At 45.2% G+C, this 21,871-nt stretch overlaps 1 protein-coding gene across 10 annotated transcripts; it reads left to right on the top strand.

Annotated features, from left to right (window-relative positions):
• Positions 1 to 1,410: 1,410 nt before the first annotated feature.
• On the top strand, positions 1,411 to 17,356 carry CARD19 (caspase recruitment domain family member 19). Of its 10 annotated transcripts, XM_041399588.1 has the most exons (8): positions 4,178 to 4,591; positions 4,719 to 4,806; positions 6,325 to 6,441; positions 6,823 to 6,965; positions 8,810 to 8,963; positions 12,353 to 12,412; positions 13,989 to 14,060; positions 14,771 to 17,356. In XM_041399588.1, the coding sequence occupies exons 4-8, from the start codon at positions 6,855 to 6,857 to the stop codon at positions 14,881 to 14,883; spliced, it is 510 nt and encodes a 169-aa protein (XP_041255522.1). In that variant the 5' UTR covers positions 4,178 to 4,591; positions 4,719 to 4,806; positions 6,325 to 6,441; positions 6,823 to 6,854; the 3' UTR covers positions 14,884 to 17,356. The 10 variants fall into 10 exon arrangements, with proteins under 10 accessions (XP_041255514.1, XP_041255521.1, XP_041255524.1 ...); XM_041399585.1 differs by lacking the exons at positions 4,178 to 4,591; positions 6,325 to 6,441 and adding an exon at positions 4,122 to 4,164 and having other exon boundaries at positions 4,735 to 4,806; XM_041399582.1 differs by lacking the exons at positions 4,178 to 4,591; positions 6,325 to 6,441 and adding an exon at positions 4,131 to 4,164.
• Positions 17,357 to 21,871: the final 4,515 nt, after the last annotated feature.

Below are 21,871 nucleotides of genomic sequence, written 5' to 3'. Positions count from 1 at the left end.
TTTCTGTAAACATTTAACTAAACAGGAAAACATAAGCAAGACTATGACTACAACAATTAAAATCCCCACAATTCCTTTTACAAAAGATAAAGCCATCCGCCCATCTGAGCAGACCATCGCACCCCAGCAACTCTCCTTCAAGGATGACCCAAGAAGTCTAAGGGACCAGCACTAACCCATGCCCCGTACTGGGCTTTACTTCACACAGGCTGCACACCATCCTCTCATTCATTCCTGACTGTGGGGGTCAGATGAGGCCCAGAGCTGGCACAGAAACGACTTCCATGTGAGGACGTGTACCTGAAGTGGCTTTGTTCCCTTCCCACAGCTTTGCAGAATGTCAGTTTGCCAAATCAGTCAACTGTTTATTTACACACCTCTTTTAAGGGGAGGATGCTCTGACAGCTTTATTTGCTTCCTATCTTCAAAGAATTCAGTTGTTTGGGTTTCTTTTAAATAATCAGCTGAGTATTTTTTTTCATGGGTACAATTTGATTTGTGCTTTAGATAAGGAGCCAAGTGCAGTGTTGAACATGTTTGTGAAGCTGGTTGTTCATTCTCCAGAATCTGTGCAAGATTTACCAGGACTATTTGTGATCAGTATACATGGACTTATTCTACATGCCCATTATTCCCTTGTGCCAGATACATAATTTTTTCATTATCTGCATCAACTTCTTGTTTTACTAATGCTGTTAAAATTTCCAGTGATAAGGTATCAGAGCAGAACCAGGGGTGTGTAATTCGCCAGGTGCAAGGTGAATATACAGGAAGTTAAAACTCACCAGGGCTTTCCAGACCTGGGGGTGCTCCAGGCTGTCATAGAATATCCTGAGCTGAAACGGACCCTGAGGGATCATGGAGTCCACCCCCTGGTCCCTGCCCAGACCCCCCAACAAGCCCACCCTGGGCATCCCTGGCAGCGCTGTCCAAAGGCTCCTGGAGCTCTGGCAGCCTCGGGGCCGTGCCCATTCCCTGGGCAGCCTGGGCAGTGCCAGCACCTTCTGGGGGAAGTTTCATCTGAGCCAGTTCTGTTCCCATTTCACGCTTTGGCTTAACTGGTTAGGAATAAAGAGCTGGGAATTTGAAGCACAGCTTCTGCTTTTGTGTTTGGAGTCAGAGAACTTTTTTCTTCATCTCCTTCTAGCCAACAAAGTAATCATCCCAGTAATCATACTCTGACTATATAAATAAGATTGGAAAATAACCCATTTTATATGCAAAGCAACTCTAGAAATTATTAGCATACACACAAAAAGCCTTCATAACTCTGAACAAACAAACATCTTGGTTTTCAGAGCTAATTACGCGTCCCCTAAAATCACCAGCAAATTGCTGCTGACTGCCAGGCGCAGAGGAGCAGCCGCCCATCGCTCCCGGCCGAGCTCTGCCGGCTGTCACAGCTGGACTCGCTCCCTCCCTGTTTACTTTCGCTTCTCCAAGTTGCCCGTGACCTCCGCTTATCCCGTCAAGGAGAATTGCCCTGCGGCCGCTCGGCGTGGGACGTGTGCCGGGTACGGCACACCCCCACCCTGAAACCGATGGACCATGCTCTACAGAAGCTGTAAGTGCACATTTGTAACGAGGAATTTGAGCAAAACAAGGGTCTGAAAGGTGCAAATCTATGGGAACAGGAGTTCAAGGACAGAGGGGCAGTGGCTCTGACGGGAGTGGCCAGCCCGTCACTGCCTTCACATTTCTCCCCCTTCTTAGACCTGGTTTTTGTAAATTATTGACTGAAACTTACTGAAGGGAGCCTAGTGCGCTATCTGACCTTTTAATAAATACTTTATTGTATTTTCTTAAGCACAAAGACTGTTAGAGGAACTGCTTGTGCTATCTAGATTTAATTTGTTGCTAAAGAGATTCAGTCCTCTGGCGGTGGGAAAACAACAAAGCGTATTGTGATCCAACAGTTAACAGATAAAACAAAACACTGCATGATAATGTTGCCAGGACAAGGCTGTCATTTACTAAGTCAAATAATTCAGTCAAATAAACAAATCAGTCGCTTTAGCGGGGGGAAACAGTACTGGCTTTTGAGATTAGCTAAGCAGGAAATCAGTCTGCTGGGAAATAAAACGTGGTGCAGGTCACTTCGCATGGCCGCTAAATTCGGAGGCACCACTCTGGAACGAATCAGAGTTTTGGAAGGGCACTGGGCTCTGCCCGGCCGCGGGGGCTCGCTCGCCCCGGGGCGGTTTGACGGGCGCCTTTCTCGCCTCGCTGTTCGCGTCGTTCTCCGTCACGGCGGCCGGGATGCGCCTTCCCCGCCCCGCTGCGCGCTGTGGCTGTCACGGGATGCGACAGTCACCAAGGGAGGGCGTTCGGGGCCAGCCCCACTGCCCGCTGTGGCTGTCACGGGATGCGACAGTCACCAAGGGAGGGCGTTCGGGGCCAGCCCCACTGCCCGCTGTGGCTGTCACGGGATGCGGACTGTCACCAAGGAGGGCGTTCGGGCCAGCCCCAGCGCGGTGCTTCCCTCCCGGGAGCGCGGGCACGGCGGCGGCCCCTGCTGTGGAGGTGTGGCTCCGCGAGGATCCGTCTGTGCAGAGCGAACCTGACGGCGATCCTGCTGCAGAGGTCTTGCGTGCCACCGCCATGAGGAGGAGATATGTTTAACCTCTGCTTCTTGTGTATTTGTCTGAGTCTGCAGGACAAAAATATCTCCAGGCAGGGTGGCACTGTACACCGCAGTTTTCCTGAGGGATTGATTTTCGCTTCCATTTCACTCACTGTGCTTTGAATTAGTGTGCTGAAAAACATTTGGATTTATATTAGAGATTTCAGTCCCTATCACACTAAGATTACCAGGTTTTCTGTTTTCTGTTTTCTGGTTTAGATTCCAGTAGTTTAAAAAGTTCTAAAAGCTTTTAAATTTAAAGCCCCTAAAATTTCTAAAAGTTTCCAGGGAAACTTTTTTAGCAGAGCACAAAATGCAATGAGTTCACAGGGGTATAAAGGGGTCATAAAAACAAATCATCAGCAAGGCATTCTCCCACTGCTTCTTCATATTAGGCAGCCCCTTTTGCTGTAATGTTTTAATATACACATGGAAGTGAATTGCAGAGTACAAGAATGGTTTGGATTGGAAGGGACCTTAAAGATAATCATGTTCCAAACCTCTGCCATGGGCAGGGGTACTTTCCACTGTGCCAGGTAGCTCAACCCCATCCAAAATAGCCTTAAAAATATATCACAAAAGGAATTACAAAATTCCAAGTTCCTTTTCACAAGGTTCCCGTTTCTTTACTAAAATACATTGCCAAAATCACACCAATGCAGGCGTGATCAAGGTCGCCATGTGCAATAATACTAATTTTAAGATGTATTTTCATGCTGTTAGAAAGGTCTGGATTCCGGAGGGTAAATAGGATAAACTCAGGATGTCTATACTCTACTGATCTTCTCAAGGACATGCACCATGAATGTCACAGCATTTGACAATGCTTTAATCCTCTGCAGCATTTATCCATAGCAAGGCATATTCACCTCCATTCCTTGCTAGGTAATTAATTGTTGATGAAATTCGGGGCAAATAGCAGGTTTTACATCCACAGATTTGCTTGTACTTTTTCACTCACAAAGTTAACTATCCCAATTCATTACGTGCTTCACTGAAACTTTTTCTATGAGAGTTGTCCCTGCCCCTTAGGCTTGAGTCACTACCTGCCCAATGTACCTTACGTGTTCAGCTGCACTTAAACGCGTGTCGTGCTGCAGCACAAGGAAAATATAAATTCTACATGGATGTTATGAAGGTGTAGACATAGTATTTTGGACAGTGTAATTTCTTCCGGAAAAGGAAATCGCGGCTTTACTAATCATGCATTAATTGTTTAAAAACTCGTTGCTGTGCAAGTGTAAATTCATGCTTCTACATGGGACGGGCTGGCGAGCACAGACATTTGAAGTGTTTTACCTCGAAGGTCAAGGCGATGGGAACACCGGTGTGGGCTACGGGGGAACCGCCCCAGCTACCCGCGGCCCTGCCCTCCCTGCCCTCCGCTCCACCCGCTCGGCGCTTCCCCCGCCGCCTCCGGGCCCGGGAGGCGGTGCCCAGCGCCGTCCGCCCCGCCCCGGCCCGGCCCGGCAGGAAGGCCGAAGGCCCCAGTCCGAAGGCCGCAGCCCGCGGGCCGGGCGGGGCCGAGGCTGCCATGGCCGGTGAGTGCGGGACGGGCAGGCCCCGGGGACCCTCGGCGGCTTGGTGAGCGCCGCCGCGCTCCCAGGCCCGGCCGGAGCCTCCGGGGCCGCAGCGCCGGTGTCGCGGTGTCCCCGCGCCCCGCGGTGGCCCCGGCGGTTTGGTGCGCGGCCGCGGGTCGGAGTGGCCGCTCTGGGGCACGGCCCGGCCCGGGCAGCGCTGCCGGGCCCCTCACGGGCTGGGCCCCTCACGGGCGGGCGGGGCGGGGCTGGGCTCGGGACGGCAGGGGCGTGCGGAGCCCCGGCCTGGTGTGTCCGGTGTAGCCGGGCAGTGCCACGTTTCACACCCTGGCACACTGGCTGCGTATTGTGTGGCAGCGAAATCTGCTGTTTACTCCCAGCCTCCATCCAGCTCGCTGGTGTTGTGCCTCTGCACCTGGGGAGCACACAGGTTAGTTATCGTGGTGACTCGGGCGCGGTTGTTTTGGCCATCATATGGAGCTTGGAGGACTGGGACTGTGTGTAACCTAATGTCACACTCTAGTATCAAATGCTTTCTAATATTTTGCTCACTGCAGTTGTTGATGTCTACAGTTCCCTGACGACCGGTGGGTGTAGCCAGGTGGGCGTCAGTCTCCTCCCAAGCACCAAGTGCCAAGATGAGAGGTAACAGCCTCAGGTTGCACCAGGGGAGGTTTAGGTTGGATATTAAGGAAAATTTATTCATTGAAAGGGTTGCCCAGGCCTGCTATAGGCTGCCCAGGGCAGTGGTGGAGTCACCATCCCTGGAAATGTTCAAAAAAAAAATGGATGTGGCACTCCAGGACATGGTTTAGTGCTAAATATGGTGATACTGGATTGATGGTTGGACTCAATAGTCTTAAGGTTCTTTTCCAACTTAAATGATTCTGTGATTCTTTTGACTTGCTGTCAGAGTAATCTGGTAACTTCCCAGTAGCACGTGGCAGTGTGTGAGAGTAGCAGAGGAGGGTGGCATCTTGTTTTTCACCTCTGTCATCCTTTCAGCCCAGAGCAGGCCAGTTGGTCTTTGTGGGTACATTTGGTAACCAGTGCCATCTCATCATCTCAAGACCATTTCTCTGCAGCCAGTCTCCTTCTTAAATCCTTGGCATCCCTTTCTTAGGGTCTTGAAAAGGAAAAAGGCAAAACTAAATTAGTGTTAAGCTAACGTTTTGTTGAAAGACTTTTTTCCTCTTTCCTGAGATGCTTCTGGAAGGAGTTGTCATGGACACATACAAGTGGTTTGATCATCAGAACCAAACCTTCCAGGTTTTGGTTGCCAGCTTTCCTGTACAATGTTTATGAAAACCACCCAGGAGTTTTACAGGAAGTAGCAGCTCGTGTTTGCAGTGCACAGCAGACACCACTGAGGTTTCTGGAATGGGTGTTTGCAAGTTCTGTGTTTTACAGAGAACATCAGAGAGCTGCACTGGGTTTCGTGTCTGTTTATCTCCTTAATGATTCTGTTTGTTTTCTTGATAAACTTAGGAAGGCTTTTAAGGGAAAAACAAACTAAAGATGAAACCATAATAAAGATACAGTGGTGTCAGAGACAGTGTCCAGAGTCCTTATGTAAATATTAGTGGAGTTATTAATTGGGAGGTACACACTCCCAGGGCTCCCAGGTTGGCAGCTCCCAGGGCCCAGGTGTGGATGAGAGTGCTTGCATGTTGCAGCGTGGCAAGGAAGGGCTGATCTGAGCCTACAAATTTGCAATGCAGCTGTATTTATTAATTTACTGTGATAAATATGAAGTGGCAGTGCAGCTCCTTTGGGCCCTGTGGCTTTATCCAGAAAGGCAGTGAAAGTAGATAATGAAGAAATGTATGCAGGGGATTGTGACAAACAAAATCCTGTTTGATGTTTCTTGTACAGAAAGCAACATTAGGGTTTTTATGCTAAAAACAGTTAAGCAGAAACAAAATTACAAAGGGATTTTTGGCAACCAGTATAACTTGAAGGTTCTGGTTTGCATTGTGCCAGTGACAGCTTTCAGGGGCCGCATACCTCACCACAGGCATATAGAGCAGGAGTGCAGGGGTTTGTCCAACATTCTGGCTGCTGCCAGAGCCTGGCATGTCCCTTCCTCTGCTGGGAATTGTGTCTGACAAACTCCCTGTTTGAAGAACTTACAAAAGGGTGTCCCTGATGTTTTTTCTGCAGGTGCTCTAGCAGACAGCCTGGCACCTTATGGTCTTGTATGATACGTTTTTTTATGAGCCTTGTTATTTCCAAGAGCAGCATGAGAGCATCACATTGGATGGGAGAAGCATCTTGCAGGTGCCTTAAATGTGGTAATCTGACTTCATAAGTGATAGAGAATTTATCTTCAGTGATTTATTAACTTTAAGGCTGTATTTGATTAAATATCCATCAGAGCTTGACTTCTAAATGATTTATAGCCTTCTCCCTTTGGAAGGAGAGAGGCAGTAGGAGTGACCAGTCAGAACTTCTGATTTGTGTAGTTTCAAGTGGATGAGTCTTTGAAAGCACATGGCAGTGTTATGTTTCCCTAACAGATAGTTCAGCTTGCTAATATTAGGTGGTAGTGCTAATTTTATTTTAGCTATTTAATCTCTGGTAGGAAAATGAAATGTATGGAATTTAAAAATGGCTTATTAATTAACTGCTGTGGTTTCTTCTGTGTTGTTTTATCTCTAGATCAGTCGTATTGTCATCGGCTGCAGCATGACATGTATTTCCTTACAAGCACTAGCCGACTGAATGAGCAAGTGGTTGATAAAATTGTTCTTCAGCTTAACAGAGTCTATCCCCAAATTCTTACCAATGAAGAAGCAGAAAAGGTAATTTGAGGAGTTTTGCTGTGTCTCTGACTGTTGTGTTGATTCTGTAGGTCACTACTCCAGCTGCCCTCTTCCTGACACAACTCTTGGTGTCACATGCAGCCAACCTGCCTCACCTCCTGCTTGCTGACCAGTTGTGTCTGGCATCTCATGTAAGAGGAGCAGTCACAGGGCTGGCACGTTCCCTGTGCCAAGTGGTCATGGGAGAGAATGCTCTCTTCAGTAGCAGTTTAATGCCACAGTCCCTGCCATGACCAGGGGCATGCAATCGTGCAGCCAGTCCATGGGCAGGAGGGCACCCGTCCTGTGACCATAGGCCTGGAGTGTCTGTCTCCTCCCATGAGGTGGTGTGGAGTGGCACACCAAATGATTTGTGCCGCATCCATCTCTGACCACAAAATCATCTATATTAGCTCAATCAGTTTTGGTAACCAATTAATAATTTTAAGTATTGGTGGAGAAGTGGAGGGAGGGGGGGTGTTAGTCCCAGTAGTAAGTGTGAAGCTGTGGGAAGTGGGTGGAGTTAATAGTATCAGATGCAGTGGTGCCACCATGTATGGAGGAAGGCTACCCTCCCTGATGTGAAGCTTTCAAAAATGGGTAGCTCATTTTAGGGAGAAAAAGCTTCTAATCTTGTGTGGAGACAAATTAAAGTCAGCTAAGAGCTTCTGTAATAGTTTGTAGTTACCCTCTGCTGGCTTCATGTCTGCACAGAGTTTTGGCGTATCAGTATTTTAACATCAGGAAAAATAGGTCCAGTTCTACCATAATCAAACTTCATGGGGACAATTAGTGTTTTGTGGTGTAAAGTAGAGCTAGATCATTTACTGAGCTAGTCTTGCCACCTTCCCTCAAGAGCTTCAAAATAAACCCATAAAGAATCTGAAACATTATTTGTGGCAGAAATGAACTGCTTTTTAATGGATTCAGGCAAGTTTGTGTCAACTTTATTGAATGTTTAGGAAGTTTATAATCTCAGCTGTATCTGGTAGACCCTGTGGGAATTTTGTCAGCATAAGGAGTATTGTGTAAAATCTGTGGCATTCTTGTCCCCCTCAAGCAGCAATTGTTCCTAACTCAGTAAGCTACAAAGGTTTTCCACTGTGCTGCTATGAAATATGATGTTTAGCTGAGAATGGCTTTGGATGTTTTTTAAATAAAATTGTTTGATGTGTAAGGCTAGGGATGCATTTTCCTTCTCCTTGTAATGTCTCCTTATACTCATTGCATTTAGCACTACAGAAAAAAGGTATTTCCCACTGCAACTGTTTGCCAACCTGAGTAATGGGAATTTGTGCCTGTTGAAGTGGGCATACAGCAGTTAATTGGCTGGAAATAATAAAAAACCATGAAACACGAGATCTTGGGATGATGAACACTCCAGTACTGGGACTAGGATAAGCAGTATAAAGTGCCTTTTTGGGGATCATTACTAGACAGCTAAGGGCAAACTTGAAAGCATCAAACTTTATTTCAAATTATACGATTTGCTGAAATATTCTATCTACAGCTGCCAGAATGAAACTGTAGAATAGCAAGTGCCGTGGCAGCTTGGATGCAGGGAAGACATCAAATGCTGAGTGCCTTTCACTTGATTGGGACAGAAAAAAGCAGAAGGAGAGACAGAGACAGTCTGCTCTCCATCAGACAGTGCTGACCACATGGAGCTCAGGGCTGTGCAGTGCATGTATGTCCTTTTTAGGTTTCCCTTTTTGGTCCATTCTTTTAGTAAAATCAAAGAAGGTCCATAAAGAAGCTACATAACTGGCATAGTGATGTAAAATTGATCTTTTAATCTCTCTTCTGTTTTAATCTCTTTTCTGATGGGTGCTTTTCTCTTGCAGTTCAGGAATCCAAAGGCATCACTCCATACCAGGCTCTCAGATCTGTTAAAACACCTCCAAAAGAAAGGAGACAGACACTGTCAGGAGTTTTACAGGGCTCTGCAGATCAATGCTGAACAGCTGTTTAATGACCTGCCAAGCAGGAAAATCTTGAGTAAGTTGACTTGTAAGTTGATTCAATTGTGGATTTCCTCACCAGTGTATTACAAAACCTAATTTCAGATGTAGTGTAGGTCATTTAAACAACTTAAACAGGTTATAAATAATACGAATAAACAAGTTACTTAAATAATTTTTAGGGTATACCTTAATTCCTTCTGACTTGAGTTTTCCAAAAGCTGTAAGGGGATTTTGTAATGTAGAATTGTAATTTCCTTCATTTTGTCTTTCATTTTGAAAGAAGCAATTTGTATCTACCCAGCACAAACTGGTGGAGGACCATTTTCTTGTCTGCACAGGGAGGCATCAGAGTTACCCCACATCCATAACTGAACCCTTTTGAACTGGGGAAGTCTGGGCCCATCCTGCCTCAGAATCTCAGATGAGCCCCAATCCCAACTGACTGAGCCTCGCAGCAGCTTGAAGGCAGCGCTTTGATCTGATGTTCACCTTGCAGAAGTTGTGCACTTTGAGGAACAGGCTCTTCAATCAAATTGTCTTGGATCTGTCATTTTTACTTTGGTAGAGGTCAAGAAACAAGTTTTTCTGCCAGGCTGACTGTCAGTTAGCAGACAGCCTTTATGAACCAAGAGCAGTTCGAGAAGTCTTGGTGTAGTCACTAAGAAGAAAAATTTCACTACTGTTTTGGTGTTTAAGAGTTGAAGCTTTTTTAATGATCAGTAGCACATTTTACAAGCCATTTTTGAAAATGTGTCTTTAGAAGGAGACTTGGATAGGGTCTGTGGGATGTTTTCACTTTTAGCTAGAGCAGAAACGTGCTCATCCTTGCACGATTTATGTGGTGACTCCAAGCTTTCCTCAGGTAGCCATGAGTAGGCAGGTTTAGGGCTTCTCATGTTCAGACTCTGCATAGCAAATACCTGTGCTAGAAGTGCTTCACGTTAAACATACAGCTCTTTGTGGCACCTGAAAACAGTTTTGCTCCTGCTGCAAACTGCTGACTTCAGTAACCATCAAAAGTCATTAAATTCTCTATTTTCTTGGTACACTCTTTCATGTTACCATCCTCAGAAGGGTGAGGATAATTTAAAGAACTGAGTTAAAACATTACTGTGTGCTGAGGTTCGGCAGTTTCTTTCTGTTGACCTAAGAAATATTGAGATGATTGTGTTAATATGCTTGCTGCTTCTTAGAGTTCTGTAATTAAAACAAATGTCTGCATTCTGGATTGAATGGTGAAGAAACATCTGTGCAGCTTTTTAAGCTAAAACTGCAAACACCTTTATGCTTCAGGAAAAGCTCCTTCATTGATATGAGGAGTAACTTTTCATTGAAGTGAACTTGGACATTTTCAATATTTAAGGCATTATCCTTCAGACCTCCAACACGCACAATTTGTTACTTGAATGTTACTTCTTGGAAGTGCTCAAGGGCTGTTCAAGGCCAAGATCTGTGGGGTCCTGAGCACTCTGATCAGTGGAGGGTGTCCCTGCCCATGGCAGGAGGTTGGAACTGGGTGGTTTTCAGGGTCCCTTCCAACTCAAAGCATAGTATCATTCTATAATGCTCTCAGCAGTTGTTAAATTTAGCACAAAGCATTTACAGAACTGACACTAGAATTTGTAAATATGAAGAGCAAGGAGAATCACTAACATAGGGCTTTTCTTCTAAATGCAGGCTGAGCTGAAACAAGCAGCATTACAAACATCTGGAGAAATTATCAGTGAGGACATGGATGAACCATGGATGGTTCGTGGATGAACTCCGTAGTTCTGTAATAGATTACATGCAGCTACATACATAGGACAGACTTTTTTTTCAGCAGAGGAAATCCTTTCAAATATTTCTTTTTCATTTTTAAGACAGCTTTAAAATTCGTGCTAGAACAAAATTTCTTTGCCTGAAGTGTAAATTGCCAGTGAAGTGTCTGGTAATGTCTGAACATTCCCACTAGAGGGGGGCTAAGGCACACGGTATGGGCAGCCTCGGAGTTGTTGAAGCAAACGGGAGTTTCCAAGGGACTCAGAAAATGTTTCTATTTCTCTTCATGCTGACATAGACTTAAAGGATAAAGGCTCGGATCAGCCGCACGTAGTGATAGAAGTGGCAGAGATTTGTCTGTGCCCTCCTGTGCAATGTGAGGATTTCCTAGCTGGAATTTCTAGGAAGGACATCAGCTCCTCAAAGGGGCAGGCTGGGTGAGGCTGTTAGGGGCACACTGAGCTCATGGAAGCTTTGCAGCAGTCCTTGCTGCTCCGGTGACTCTCAGGCTTCACAGCAAAGGGCACCAGATGCTTCTGTCCTGCTCCAGGGCCATGCCCTGTCCCCCCGCTGAGAGGGATATCCTTAGCAGGGGAGATGGTGTTGCCCTGTCGCTGCCTGGGTGGACAGGGCAGTTTTCGAGGCACCTCTCCTACATCCTGGTGTCATGTGAAAGAAGGAGAGCAGTTTAAACCAATCAGTCTTAAATTCTTCCCTATTGACAGACAGATTCAGAACTCTTACTTTTTTTCCTTTCCTTTTTTTACCCTCCTAGCCCTTTGACAGTTGGTCTTGGTGATCGTAGAGGTCTCTTCCAACCTTTATGATTTTGTGATTGCATGACTACAGAAAGGTTTGGCTAAAACAGTGTTGCACATCAGTGATGTGTTATGGAAAGTCACTCCTCTGCCATATCTGGTGACAGCTGTGCATCCCCCTTCTGCAGACAGCATATTCTCCACATCTGTGTGGCAAAGGCAGCTCTGAAAGGGTCTTTCTGCCCAGACTGGAAACTACTGAACACCTTGTCCTAAGGCCAGTCTCCTTTTCTATTAGAATTTGCAGAAAGATGGAGGCTGAAATTACTTGTGCCACATGTTAGCATGTAGAACCTACAGAGTTTTAAAGAAGCTGGGCATGTGTTCAGCTGAGACCTGCATTTAGTAAATAATCTACACCAACAAGTTTTTTCTGTGTGCTTTACCTGCTAATACATCAATGCCTGGAGATTTGCTCAAGAACAAAGAATAGTGATACATTAAATTATGGAGGTGTTTTCAGATTAGTGCATCTGTTAACAAAGAGTTTGTATGTATTGCAATGAAATCTGCAATGAAAACTTCACTGGTATTGTGAAGGATTATCTCCTGCTTTCCTAACTTAGGAAAAAAGTGTAATGTTATTTATGTGGTCAGTGCTTAAGTAGATCAGAGGTGGGGCTGCAGCTATTTGTATTGCATTCAGGTGACTCTGTGCCTATGTCTTTTGGTCAGTTCAGCTTTAACTCTAGCAATGGGTTACCATTGGAGGGGTTAATACTTTATGTCAATATGGGATATTTTTCTGAAATGTGGTGTTTTGCACCATTTTGCATGTGCTGATTATGTTTGTTTGTTTGCTTGAGCTGAATACTAACTTTTCATGTGTTGCTTTTATTTCTAGAAACCCCAGATCCCACAGAGATAGACACTGACAAGGAGCAATATATGCTAAATGACAGGGGTAAATAAATCATACAGTCACCGGATGGAATGGCTTTGCAGATTATGATGCAATTTATTATATCATGTAATTTGCACTGCATATAGCAACTACTTTGGCTTATGATGTCTTTACTGTCACAAGTTAAGTAGAATTAATGGAGGAAAATGTACTGAGTTACTGTTGAGGAAACCAGTGCCAGGAAATTGAAGAGACTGTAGAGTTTAATCAATATTTACAATGGTATTACTTACACTATTACAGCTAAGCTCTTAATTTCCTGCAATTTCTTCAATACCTGAACAGTAAGGTCTATTCATTTTGCATAAGACCACCAATAACTTTTTAATCTGACTTTTTTTTTTTCAATTTTTTTAAGTTCTCAATTTAACTACAAGTCATTTGAAAGCAATGACAGAAAGGAAGGAAAAGCTTAAATATATTTTCCTTAGGAAAACATATTAATTAGTTTCACCTTCCTCTGTTCAATGCTAGATTACAGAGACAAATATTTTTTTCATGATAGGATATTTTGAAAAGGAAGATCTCAAATAAAGTTGAAGAGTTCTCACCATTTATAATGAACTATTGTATCATTGAAGTTCAGTATTTTATTTAGATATTTAGATACAATAATGAGAGTCTCAAAACACCTATGAATTATGCCTTTTTTGCAGGTTTCTGAGAGAAAACTGAAATAAGTAGCAGAAACACTGTTTAACTCAATGTATATTTTTGTCTGTGGTGGTGGTGTTTCCGTGAATATTGAACCAAATTGCTGTTCAGGCTTTACACATTGCTGTTGCTGTCTGCAATAACATAACAGTACAGGATGAACAGAGAAAGTGCTTGGAAATAAGAAAATGAAGTAGGGGTTTTTTTGTTGGCTTTTTTTTTTTTTTTTTTTCACTTATTACTTTTTTTTTTTCTGACCTGACCTCAGACTAGAGATTGTTTGGCCACTAGCCGCCCTCCTTGGGAGCTTACATGCCAAAGAGCAACCAAATCTGTGCTCCTTTGCTGTTTTTCCAATGTCCTTGTCCACGCAGTCAGCTCCAGGAATTCATTGAGGCAGTACACTTGTCCTTAAATTGAGACGTGTAGCTTAATTGTATCTACAAGTAGATGTGTCATTTAATTGTATCTTTGTTTCTAGTGACATAGTAACTACAAATAGAGTATTAGGTAATAAAGAAGCAGATGCAAATCTTCATGCTGTTTTGTCAGTGGATAAGTATGAATTAAAATGGTTTTACTGAACATCAGTACTGACCATCACCATTAAACTGTGTGTAATTCCAGGCAGGCAGTTTCCAGGAGATTTGGTTTGGATACTTTTCCTTAAATACCGTAGTCTGTAGCTGGATGAGCAGAGGGGAACAGGCAATGGTGGCAAAGCAACTGTAGTAAAAATTAATTGACGCTAATAAATGTGCTTCACAGTACATTGGCTACAGAACATACAGAATTGTGAATATGTTAGCTTCATTTGAATATGCTTAATTATGCATATTGATAGCAATTGGTGATTTGTGAACTGAGCTAAACTTCTGCTGCCCTGCTCTGTCTCAGTTTGTTTTCTTGCTGTTTTCTGTAGGCCCAGTGTTTTTCCTGGCGTGTTTCAGTGTGGCTGCAGGACTGGCCCTTTTCTGGTACTGCTGTAACTCAGGTGAGCTTTTCAGGGGCTTCTCCTGGCTGCCTTCCCTCAGCAGGGATGGAGCAAGCTGGGCTCCTCATCTGACAGGGCTCCCTAACAGGGTGGGTCAAGGTGTCATCATTCATTAATGAGCTCTGGATACAAATTGCACAGTGAACATGCTGAGGTATAAATAATGGATATTTTGCCTACAGAAGATGCCACAAATAGGGGCACTTTTTAAATACAGTAGTCATGTGAACTCCTGTTGCTATAGCAATAGGTCATGATTCCCAGCAGTCGTGAGACAGACCCAAAACCTTCTGGCTCCCACACCCCTTGGGAGCTGGTGGAAGCCTGGCCAGGGCTGGGGGATGCTGGCTGGATTTGCTGAGTTCCAGCAGCTACAGCTGTCCCTGTGCTGCTGGCTCTGGGTGTTAGCTCTAACGCCCTGTGTGATTTGACAGTCACCTGCTCCACACCATCCAGTGCTGTGCTCAGGGGTGAAGCTGCCCCCTTCCCTAACTGATCAATCTCCTCTTCCTCTCTCAACTTGCAGCAATGAATCTGAACAGATTCCTTGTTAGCCTCTCTTGGCAGTTGATTTCTACAATTTGAAGGAAATGGGCTTTCCTCTAGAGTTATTTTCAATTGATTTTTATTTTTTGCAGATGCTGCTTTATAGCTGAAATGAAATCTAACTGTGTTCACTTTCTCTTTTTCCTCTTCTCATTCTGTTTTAGAAACGCAAGTCATAGGAAGAGCCAGGAGAATCTTGGGTTTTTCTCCTATTATCATAGGAAGACATGTTAGAAATATTTGTATGTTGTATTTGGAAGACATGTCAAGAAATTAAGGAAAAGCTGTCTCTTTGCTTGTCTGTACTGTACACCGGCCAAAGGAAGCCAACAGTGCATGAAAATGTCCTGTACTCATACCAAAGATTTTATCAATTAGCTTAATCAATAACTGCCTTGCCTCCAGATGTATTTGGAATTTCAGCTCTAAATGTCCTTCTTTATGGGAATGGACCGTTTATTTTTGTAAATGCTTGAAATATTTATTGTTTGTATAAAAATATTTTTATTACAAGCTTTAAAATGATCTCTTAAGTGAGCATGGGTCTGAAGCCATGTTTGCATATGTGTTTTCTGTACTGGAATGAAGGATCACAACTGTTTGAAGAACTCTGGCCTTCCTTTTATGAGAATTAGTTTTTAAGAAAAGAACTTAAACACATGCACTCAAAGCCCTTATTAAGAATGGATCTCCATCTCAGAACTGTTTTGTCTAGACCCTTTATAGTCACTGCCTGAGCTCAGGTGGGCACTGGCACCTGTGAAGAGTTTATGGGGGCCAGTTCCCTTGATGTGTGCCTTGTATTCATTGTGTCTTCTGATTCCCTGTTGGTGCCTCATCCCAGTCTGCCTTGTTCCTGGTCTCACACAGCTGCTGACCCTGGTTTGAATGCCCTGGAGCTGGTGCAGGTTGCATCCCAGCCCATGGGGTGTTCCAGGGAGTGGAATGTGTGACCTGAAGCACTTGCAATTACCAAGAAAGTGTTCCAGATTCATTTAGCTTTCCCTTTCCCAGTGAAGTAAAGGGAGGCTCTGCAGAGAGACTTGGACAAATTGGAGGGCTGGACAATCACCAACCCAGTGAAGTTCTACAAGGGGAAGGTGCCGGATTCTGCACTTGGGATGGTACAACCCTGGATGTATGGACAGGGGGAAGGAGCATGCTGGAGAGCAGCACCATGCAAAGGGACCTGGGAATCCTGGTGGATGGAAAGTTGGATATGAGTCAGCAGTGCCCTGCCAGGCAGGGGGGACATGCCTGTTCTGGGGGGGCACCAGGCCCAGCAAGGCCATTTGGGCCAGGGAGGGGATTATCCCTCTCTGCTCTGCACTGGCATGGCCTCACCTCGAGTGCTCGGGGCAGTTTGGGCATCACAATATAAGAAAGATACTAAAGTATTAGAGAGCTTCTAAAGGATGCTTCCAGGGATGGGGCAGCAACAGCTTCTCTGGGCAGCCTGTGCCAGGGCTGGGGGAAGAATTCTTTCCCAGTATGGTACAGGAAAATTTACTATGGCTAGGGCTGTATTTTTCCTCCCTTCCTGAGGTTGCTTGAGATGAGGATGTCTCTCAGGGAAAAAAATGAATCCAGAATGAGCTATGCCAAGGGTTAGAGCTGGAAGGAGGAAGAAAAAGCAAGTCTGGGTTCATCCCAGTGTTAAAGGACCTAACAGCAAAGAATAGAAAACAATCTGTTCCTTCATTAGTGCCAGTTATTAATTTGAACAGTGAATGTCAGGCTGCCTATACAGTTGGCATGTGCACAGGCTGGGAGACATTCTTAGAGTATTTTTCTTTCAGGAGCTCGCTTTTCTGCAAGCACATCTGTGCATCACATATGGACAGCTATAATTCCATTTTCAGCTCCTGGAGCAAGCACATGTGCACCTGCATGGGAGTCAGGTCCTTCTGGACAAACAGTGTTACAGACTTGGGAATAAACCGAGCAGGGTCTTGGATGAAGTTGTTTAGCTGCAGAATTGTGGTTTTCCTGGCAAATCAAGAACAGCTTGGCCTTCGCTGCTGAAGCTGTGCTGGTATTAATTTATGAACATGGTTCACACTTTGTGCAGGGAAGTTGTCCTGGCTGGGTTGTAGGTGGTTCCATGCCGAAGGTGGAGGCCATCCTTGTGAACACTGTGGCTGCCATGCTGTGGGCAGGAATTTGTACAGGAGCTAAGCAGGTACTGGCCTGAGCCGTGGAAATGGTTAAGGCCGAGTACGGGGCCGTCCGTGTGCAGAGAGCTGGGAAGCAAAGTGATAGATCCTACAAAGAACTTGCACAATTCTGTTTAAAGCCAGACTGCTATTTAAAGGACTTGGTGAAGGATGATGTGCCTGATGAGCTGGCATGGGAATGAAGTGGTGATTCATTCTGGGATGCACTGGGCTGCTTTACAGCTGCTGGATGGAGTTTGCAGTTAAAAGTGCCTTTGTCAAGACAAAATTATTCCTTTTGTTTCTTTCAATTGTTGTTACTTTTTCCATATTGTAATAAACTGAAAACATATTTGGTCAAAATGTGCCATTGTGGATGCTTTTCCCTGCCATTCTGTGTGCACAGATGTTACTCCATGTTATGCCATGCCTTGGCTGTGCTGGCAAGAATCAGTTTGCTGCACTTCACAGGGCCTGTGTCCTGTATTAAGTTCTCTGAACGTACATCTTCTTGAATCCTTTAGAAATTCATGTATTTCTTTTTTTAATAGGGTTAAGCTGTCAATTATATAGAAATAAAATCTGAGAGAAGAATGCTCCTGTTTTTCTTGTAGTTAATGCACTGCTCTTCCTTGCAAAAGCACCCCTTGGTTGTTGCCCTCCTGCAGCTGCTGACCAGCCCCTCCTGGGCTCTCGCCTCTCATGGTTAAATTTTTCTGGGTATTTGCACCAGGATTTTTAACATTTGCACCTGATTTCAAAATTGCAGTTTTTCTGCTTAGCTTGTTTAGGGATCTGGAGTTAAACAGGGCTCATCAGTTTAAAAACTGTGTGTCTTTGGGTTAATCCTTGATTTTTTGTCATTTTGGGAATTCCAAGGGTCACTGCCCCTGAAGCCCTGGAGGCACTCTGGTGCTTGCTTTGACACACTGTTCATTTGAAGTGCTACTTGGACCACCCAAAAAGGGACTTCATGTAAGGAAAACCATGTAGACCATTTTGTTACTGGGCTGTTCCTTTGGGTAAGGGGGAACTGCTGGCCTGGGTGCCTCTGAGCATCCCACCAAAGGAACTTCTTGCTGTAGCAGGAGAATCATGGGATCATAGAACTGTTCAGGCTGGAAACGAGCTCTTAATATAATGAAGGCTGATCTGGCACCACCACCATGTTCACCATTAAACCATGTCCTAAAGTGCCATAGCGACTTGTGTTTTAAACACTTGCAGGAGTGGTGACTTCATCACTGCCCTGGGCAGCCTGTGCCAGGGCTGGACAGCCCTTTGCATGAAGAAATATTTCCTAATACCAAATCTAAATCTCCCCTGACACAACTTGAAACCTTAGGTAGAGTCACTAACCCACAGCCAGGATTGTATCTGCTGCTACAAGACTGGGGACAAGAAGAGCCCCAGAGCTTGGCACTGGATTCTGTTGAACAGAGCCTGAGTGGTCATGGAGGAGCATCTCTGAGAAAACTTCATCAGGAGGAGAAATCCTCTTCATCCTGTGCCCTTCTGTGGACTGATTCCCTGATGAGTGGGAACTGGACTCCCCTCCTTGCCTGTTGGTTTGTGCCCTTCGGGGAGAGGAGCAGCTGTTAGTGGGAGGCTGTGCTTGTGCTGGCACCTGTGCTGGGCAGCATGCCCCAACCCTCTGCCGCTGCAGGAGCAGCCTTGTGCCAGGCACCAGGTGAAGGGACCAGAGCATCACCAAGGTTTGGATGGGAGCGAAACAACAGCCTGATGAAACTACAAAATTATAGGATTCAGGGGAGGGCGTAATTTTCCATCTTCATCTCACCCACTTCATAGGGATGTTATTAGAGCCACATGGAAGGAAGGAATCAGAAGCAGGAGATGAGACAGGTATGCGGCAACACTGCTCCAGTTAATTCAGTACCATTGCTTTGGCATAAAATAATATTTTGGGTGAATCCTGAGCTGCCCTTGCCATTTTGGAGCACAGGCCACTTTACACTGTGGTCACAAGGAAAAGCTTTCTGCCATGGTGCTGTTGATAAATCCTTAGCATTGTGTCTAGTAAAGCAAAAACGTTTCAGACTCAGTCTGTGCTTCACGAACTGGTAACAAGTGAAGTCGGGTGCCAGCAGCCAGCGTGCCGCTGCACATGAAACCTGGATAAATCACAGGCGAGACGTGTTCTCACAATGTACAGCGAATCCTCTCTTCTCCGTAGCAAAATATTTCATCGCACTCAGGCGGCTTTTTGTTTTCCTTGTTAGCCCTGGTTTTAGCTACCCTGGGGTCTCCTAGTGCTCCAGCCCTGCGGGCGCTGTCCGGAGGCTGCTCTGAGCCGTCCTGCGGTGCCTCACCTCCGGCCCCCCGCTTCCAGCGACGGCCGGGACGGGCAGGGATAAATGCTGGTCCCCGTGGCTGCTCCCTGCTGAACGCTCCGCTGCATCAGAAAGAGAAAGCTGACCTTGTTTCTCCTCTGTGGGGTCTGAGCTAATTCATTTTAAAAGCTCCTAGTGAAGGCTGGAAAAATGATGCCTGTGCCTTTTAAATATTCCTGATCCATAATGGTCGCATAGAGCTGGATTTTGTTTCACCTGTGCCTCTGGAGCTGGCTCACAGCCAATTTAACATGGCTACTTTGCTCTGCTCTGCAAGAACTCTGTTCTGCCAGGAGGTAGGGGGATAACTTACATCACATTGGAACCAAATTCAAAGTCCAGGTATAACAGGTAAAATTATAGCAGAAAATAATAATTATTATTAACAGTAATAATTTAGATAGCAGTTTTCTATGAAAGAATTGCAATGATATCTTTCAGGGTATTCCCAGGCCAGGAGCCCTGTGAAATATGAGTAAAACTCATCTTGGTGATCTCAGAGTCAATAAGAAAACAAGTAGGAAGTAAATTCCTCATTCTGAGGTGGATGAAATTCAGCCCTGGATGAGTCTAGGCTGGTCCTGACTCTGGAACGATGAACAAAACACATCATTCCGTCACACCCTGTGTCTGCAGGTGAAGAGGATGTGCAAATTAAGCAAAATATTATCAGTGACATCAGGTTTGAAGATTGCAGGACCTCTGTGTGATAACCAGAGTCCCTTCAAGAGGCTGTGAGGCATCCTACCAGTGCAGCTGTGGGATGTGGGGTTTTCAAACCTATTTTTCTACTAGCATGGAGAAGAAAGAATTTTTATGGAGTACGAAGGAAGGACAACATTGACCCACACAGGTGCATTGTGGCTTGCTCCCAATGCTCCCCAGTTAGTGCACTTCACACAGTTTGTGAAGTTCAGTTATGTTCCCAAGTCACGTTGCCAGGATTTGAAACTCTGCATGGGATGAAGCCTGAGGGGATACAGTCATTTCTTTCCTGAGCGATGCTCTCCTTGGCATGCCTGGTGAATCATGTTTTCTGACACAGAAAAAAATAACTCCTATTTCAGGGTAAAGACACATAGTTGTTTCCCTCCATATCTTCCACAAGTCCAGAACAAATCTGAAACATAAGGCCTTCCCAAGAGTTTAGATTATTTTCATCCTTCATGCCAGAAATCTGTGGTAATGTTGGGTAGTGATGAAACTGATTTATTCTCAAATATTTTTGGTACCAGTGAAAATGTTTTGCACTGTTTCAGTAGTCCTGGTGTGGTGCTTCCTAGCAGGGCACCATATTTACACTCATATCTCAACTAGTTAAAACTTGTACCATTAAAAAGGGAGCGGGGCAACTTCTAGGCTGGAAGACTGGAAAAAAGAGGAGTGGAAAACATCAGGAAGGAGGCTGAATGAAAAAGGAACCTGAGTTTTTGCCATCTCCATTTCTGACAAAGCCTGACTTGCCTGATGAGGATCTATTGATAACTCTCTGTTCCTGACTGGGAGCTGTGGCACTCTCTTCTTGGGAAGGAGCCAGGTTAGTAAATAGTTCTTGTTATGAGAACCCAAGGGAATAAAATGAACCATGAAAACAGACCTTCAACAGACTGTGGAGGAAAAGTGAATTCAAAATAACCCATAGATCCAATAGGAGGGCAGGTAATGTTTTGTCACCACCCTGGTAGGAAGTTGGATAATTATTGGTTAGATATTATTTTGAAAAGATTGTATCCTGTGTTTCACACCCTATCCTGCACTGACACATCACTGACCCTCCCACGGGCATGGCCATGGACTAAGGGGGATGAGGGGGGTCATTTACAGATGGAGTCAGTCAAAAGTTGGACTCAGTTATCTTTGATCTCCCTTCCATCCTAAATGATTCAGTGATTCTGTGACTTCGTGATTTCATACACAGTGAAAATAATTCGATCAGTGTGAAAATAAGAAATTCTTGCCAACAGCTGAAGCCTTTATATACCACATTTTTTTCCTGTCTCTTTGCTGTAGATGTTCTTCCAACAATATGTGTTTGCTTCCTGACCTGCCCAAGAGCGGTCTGCTGTCAATCAGCTCGAGTTGCTCGGCCAGCTCTGCCCATGCTTCTGCCCTCTCTGCCCTCCCACTGCTGCCAGATGTGTTCCAATGTCAGGATAGGAATACTCAGTGATGGGGAGAGGAGTGAAACTCCAGGTACAGCTGATGTGTCACCCTGCAGCACTTGGATGCAACCCACCCTCTGATGGAAACTCTGCCCTAAGGCCTGCTGTGACCATGTTGTTATTTATCTCTTCCTGGAGCACCTTCTCTCATTTATTTCAGTTTACTTCTTTCTCTAGGGACCTCTCAGCTTCTGTCTGTGGTTTGGCTTTGTTGATCACCTGTGAATACTAACAGGCTCCAGCAAGACTGCTGCATGCACTGGGTGCTGGGGTCCTGGTGGTGGTGTGCCTCCCCCAGCCCCTTTTCAAGTTGCACCATGATCTGAGAAATACACCTGGGCTCAGCTTCTCTTGGGCTTATCAGAAACACAATCTGCTCCAGGAACTGGTGCTGTCCAATTCCTCCCAATGCCCAACCTGACCCTCCCCTGGCAGAGTTTGAGGCCATTCTGTCTCCTCCTGTCCTTGTTTCCTGGGAGCAGAGCCAGAAGCCCCTTAGCTGTCCCCTTCCTGTCAGGGAGTTGTGCAGAGCCAAGAGGTTCCCCCTGAGCCTCCTCTTCTCCCAGCTGAGCCCCTTTCCCAGCTCCATTCCC

Source organism: Onychostruthus taczanowskii, unplaced genomic scaffold (genome assembly GCF_017590055.1).
Source record: "Onychostruthus taczanowskii isolate IOZ18803 unplaced genomic scaffold, ASM1759005v1 scaffold166, whole genome shotgun sequence".
Classification (NCBI taxonomy): domain Eukaryota; kingdom Metazoa; phylum Chordata; class Aves; order Passeriformes; family Passeridae; genus Onychostruthus; species Onychostruthus taczanowskii.
Note: the sequence above shows the minus strand (reverse complement) of the source record. Positions and strands in the feature narration are given on the sequence as shown.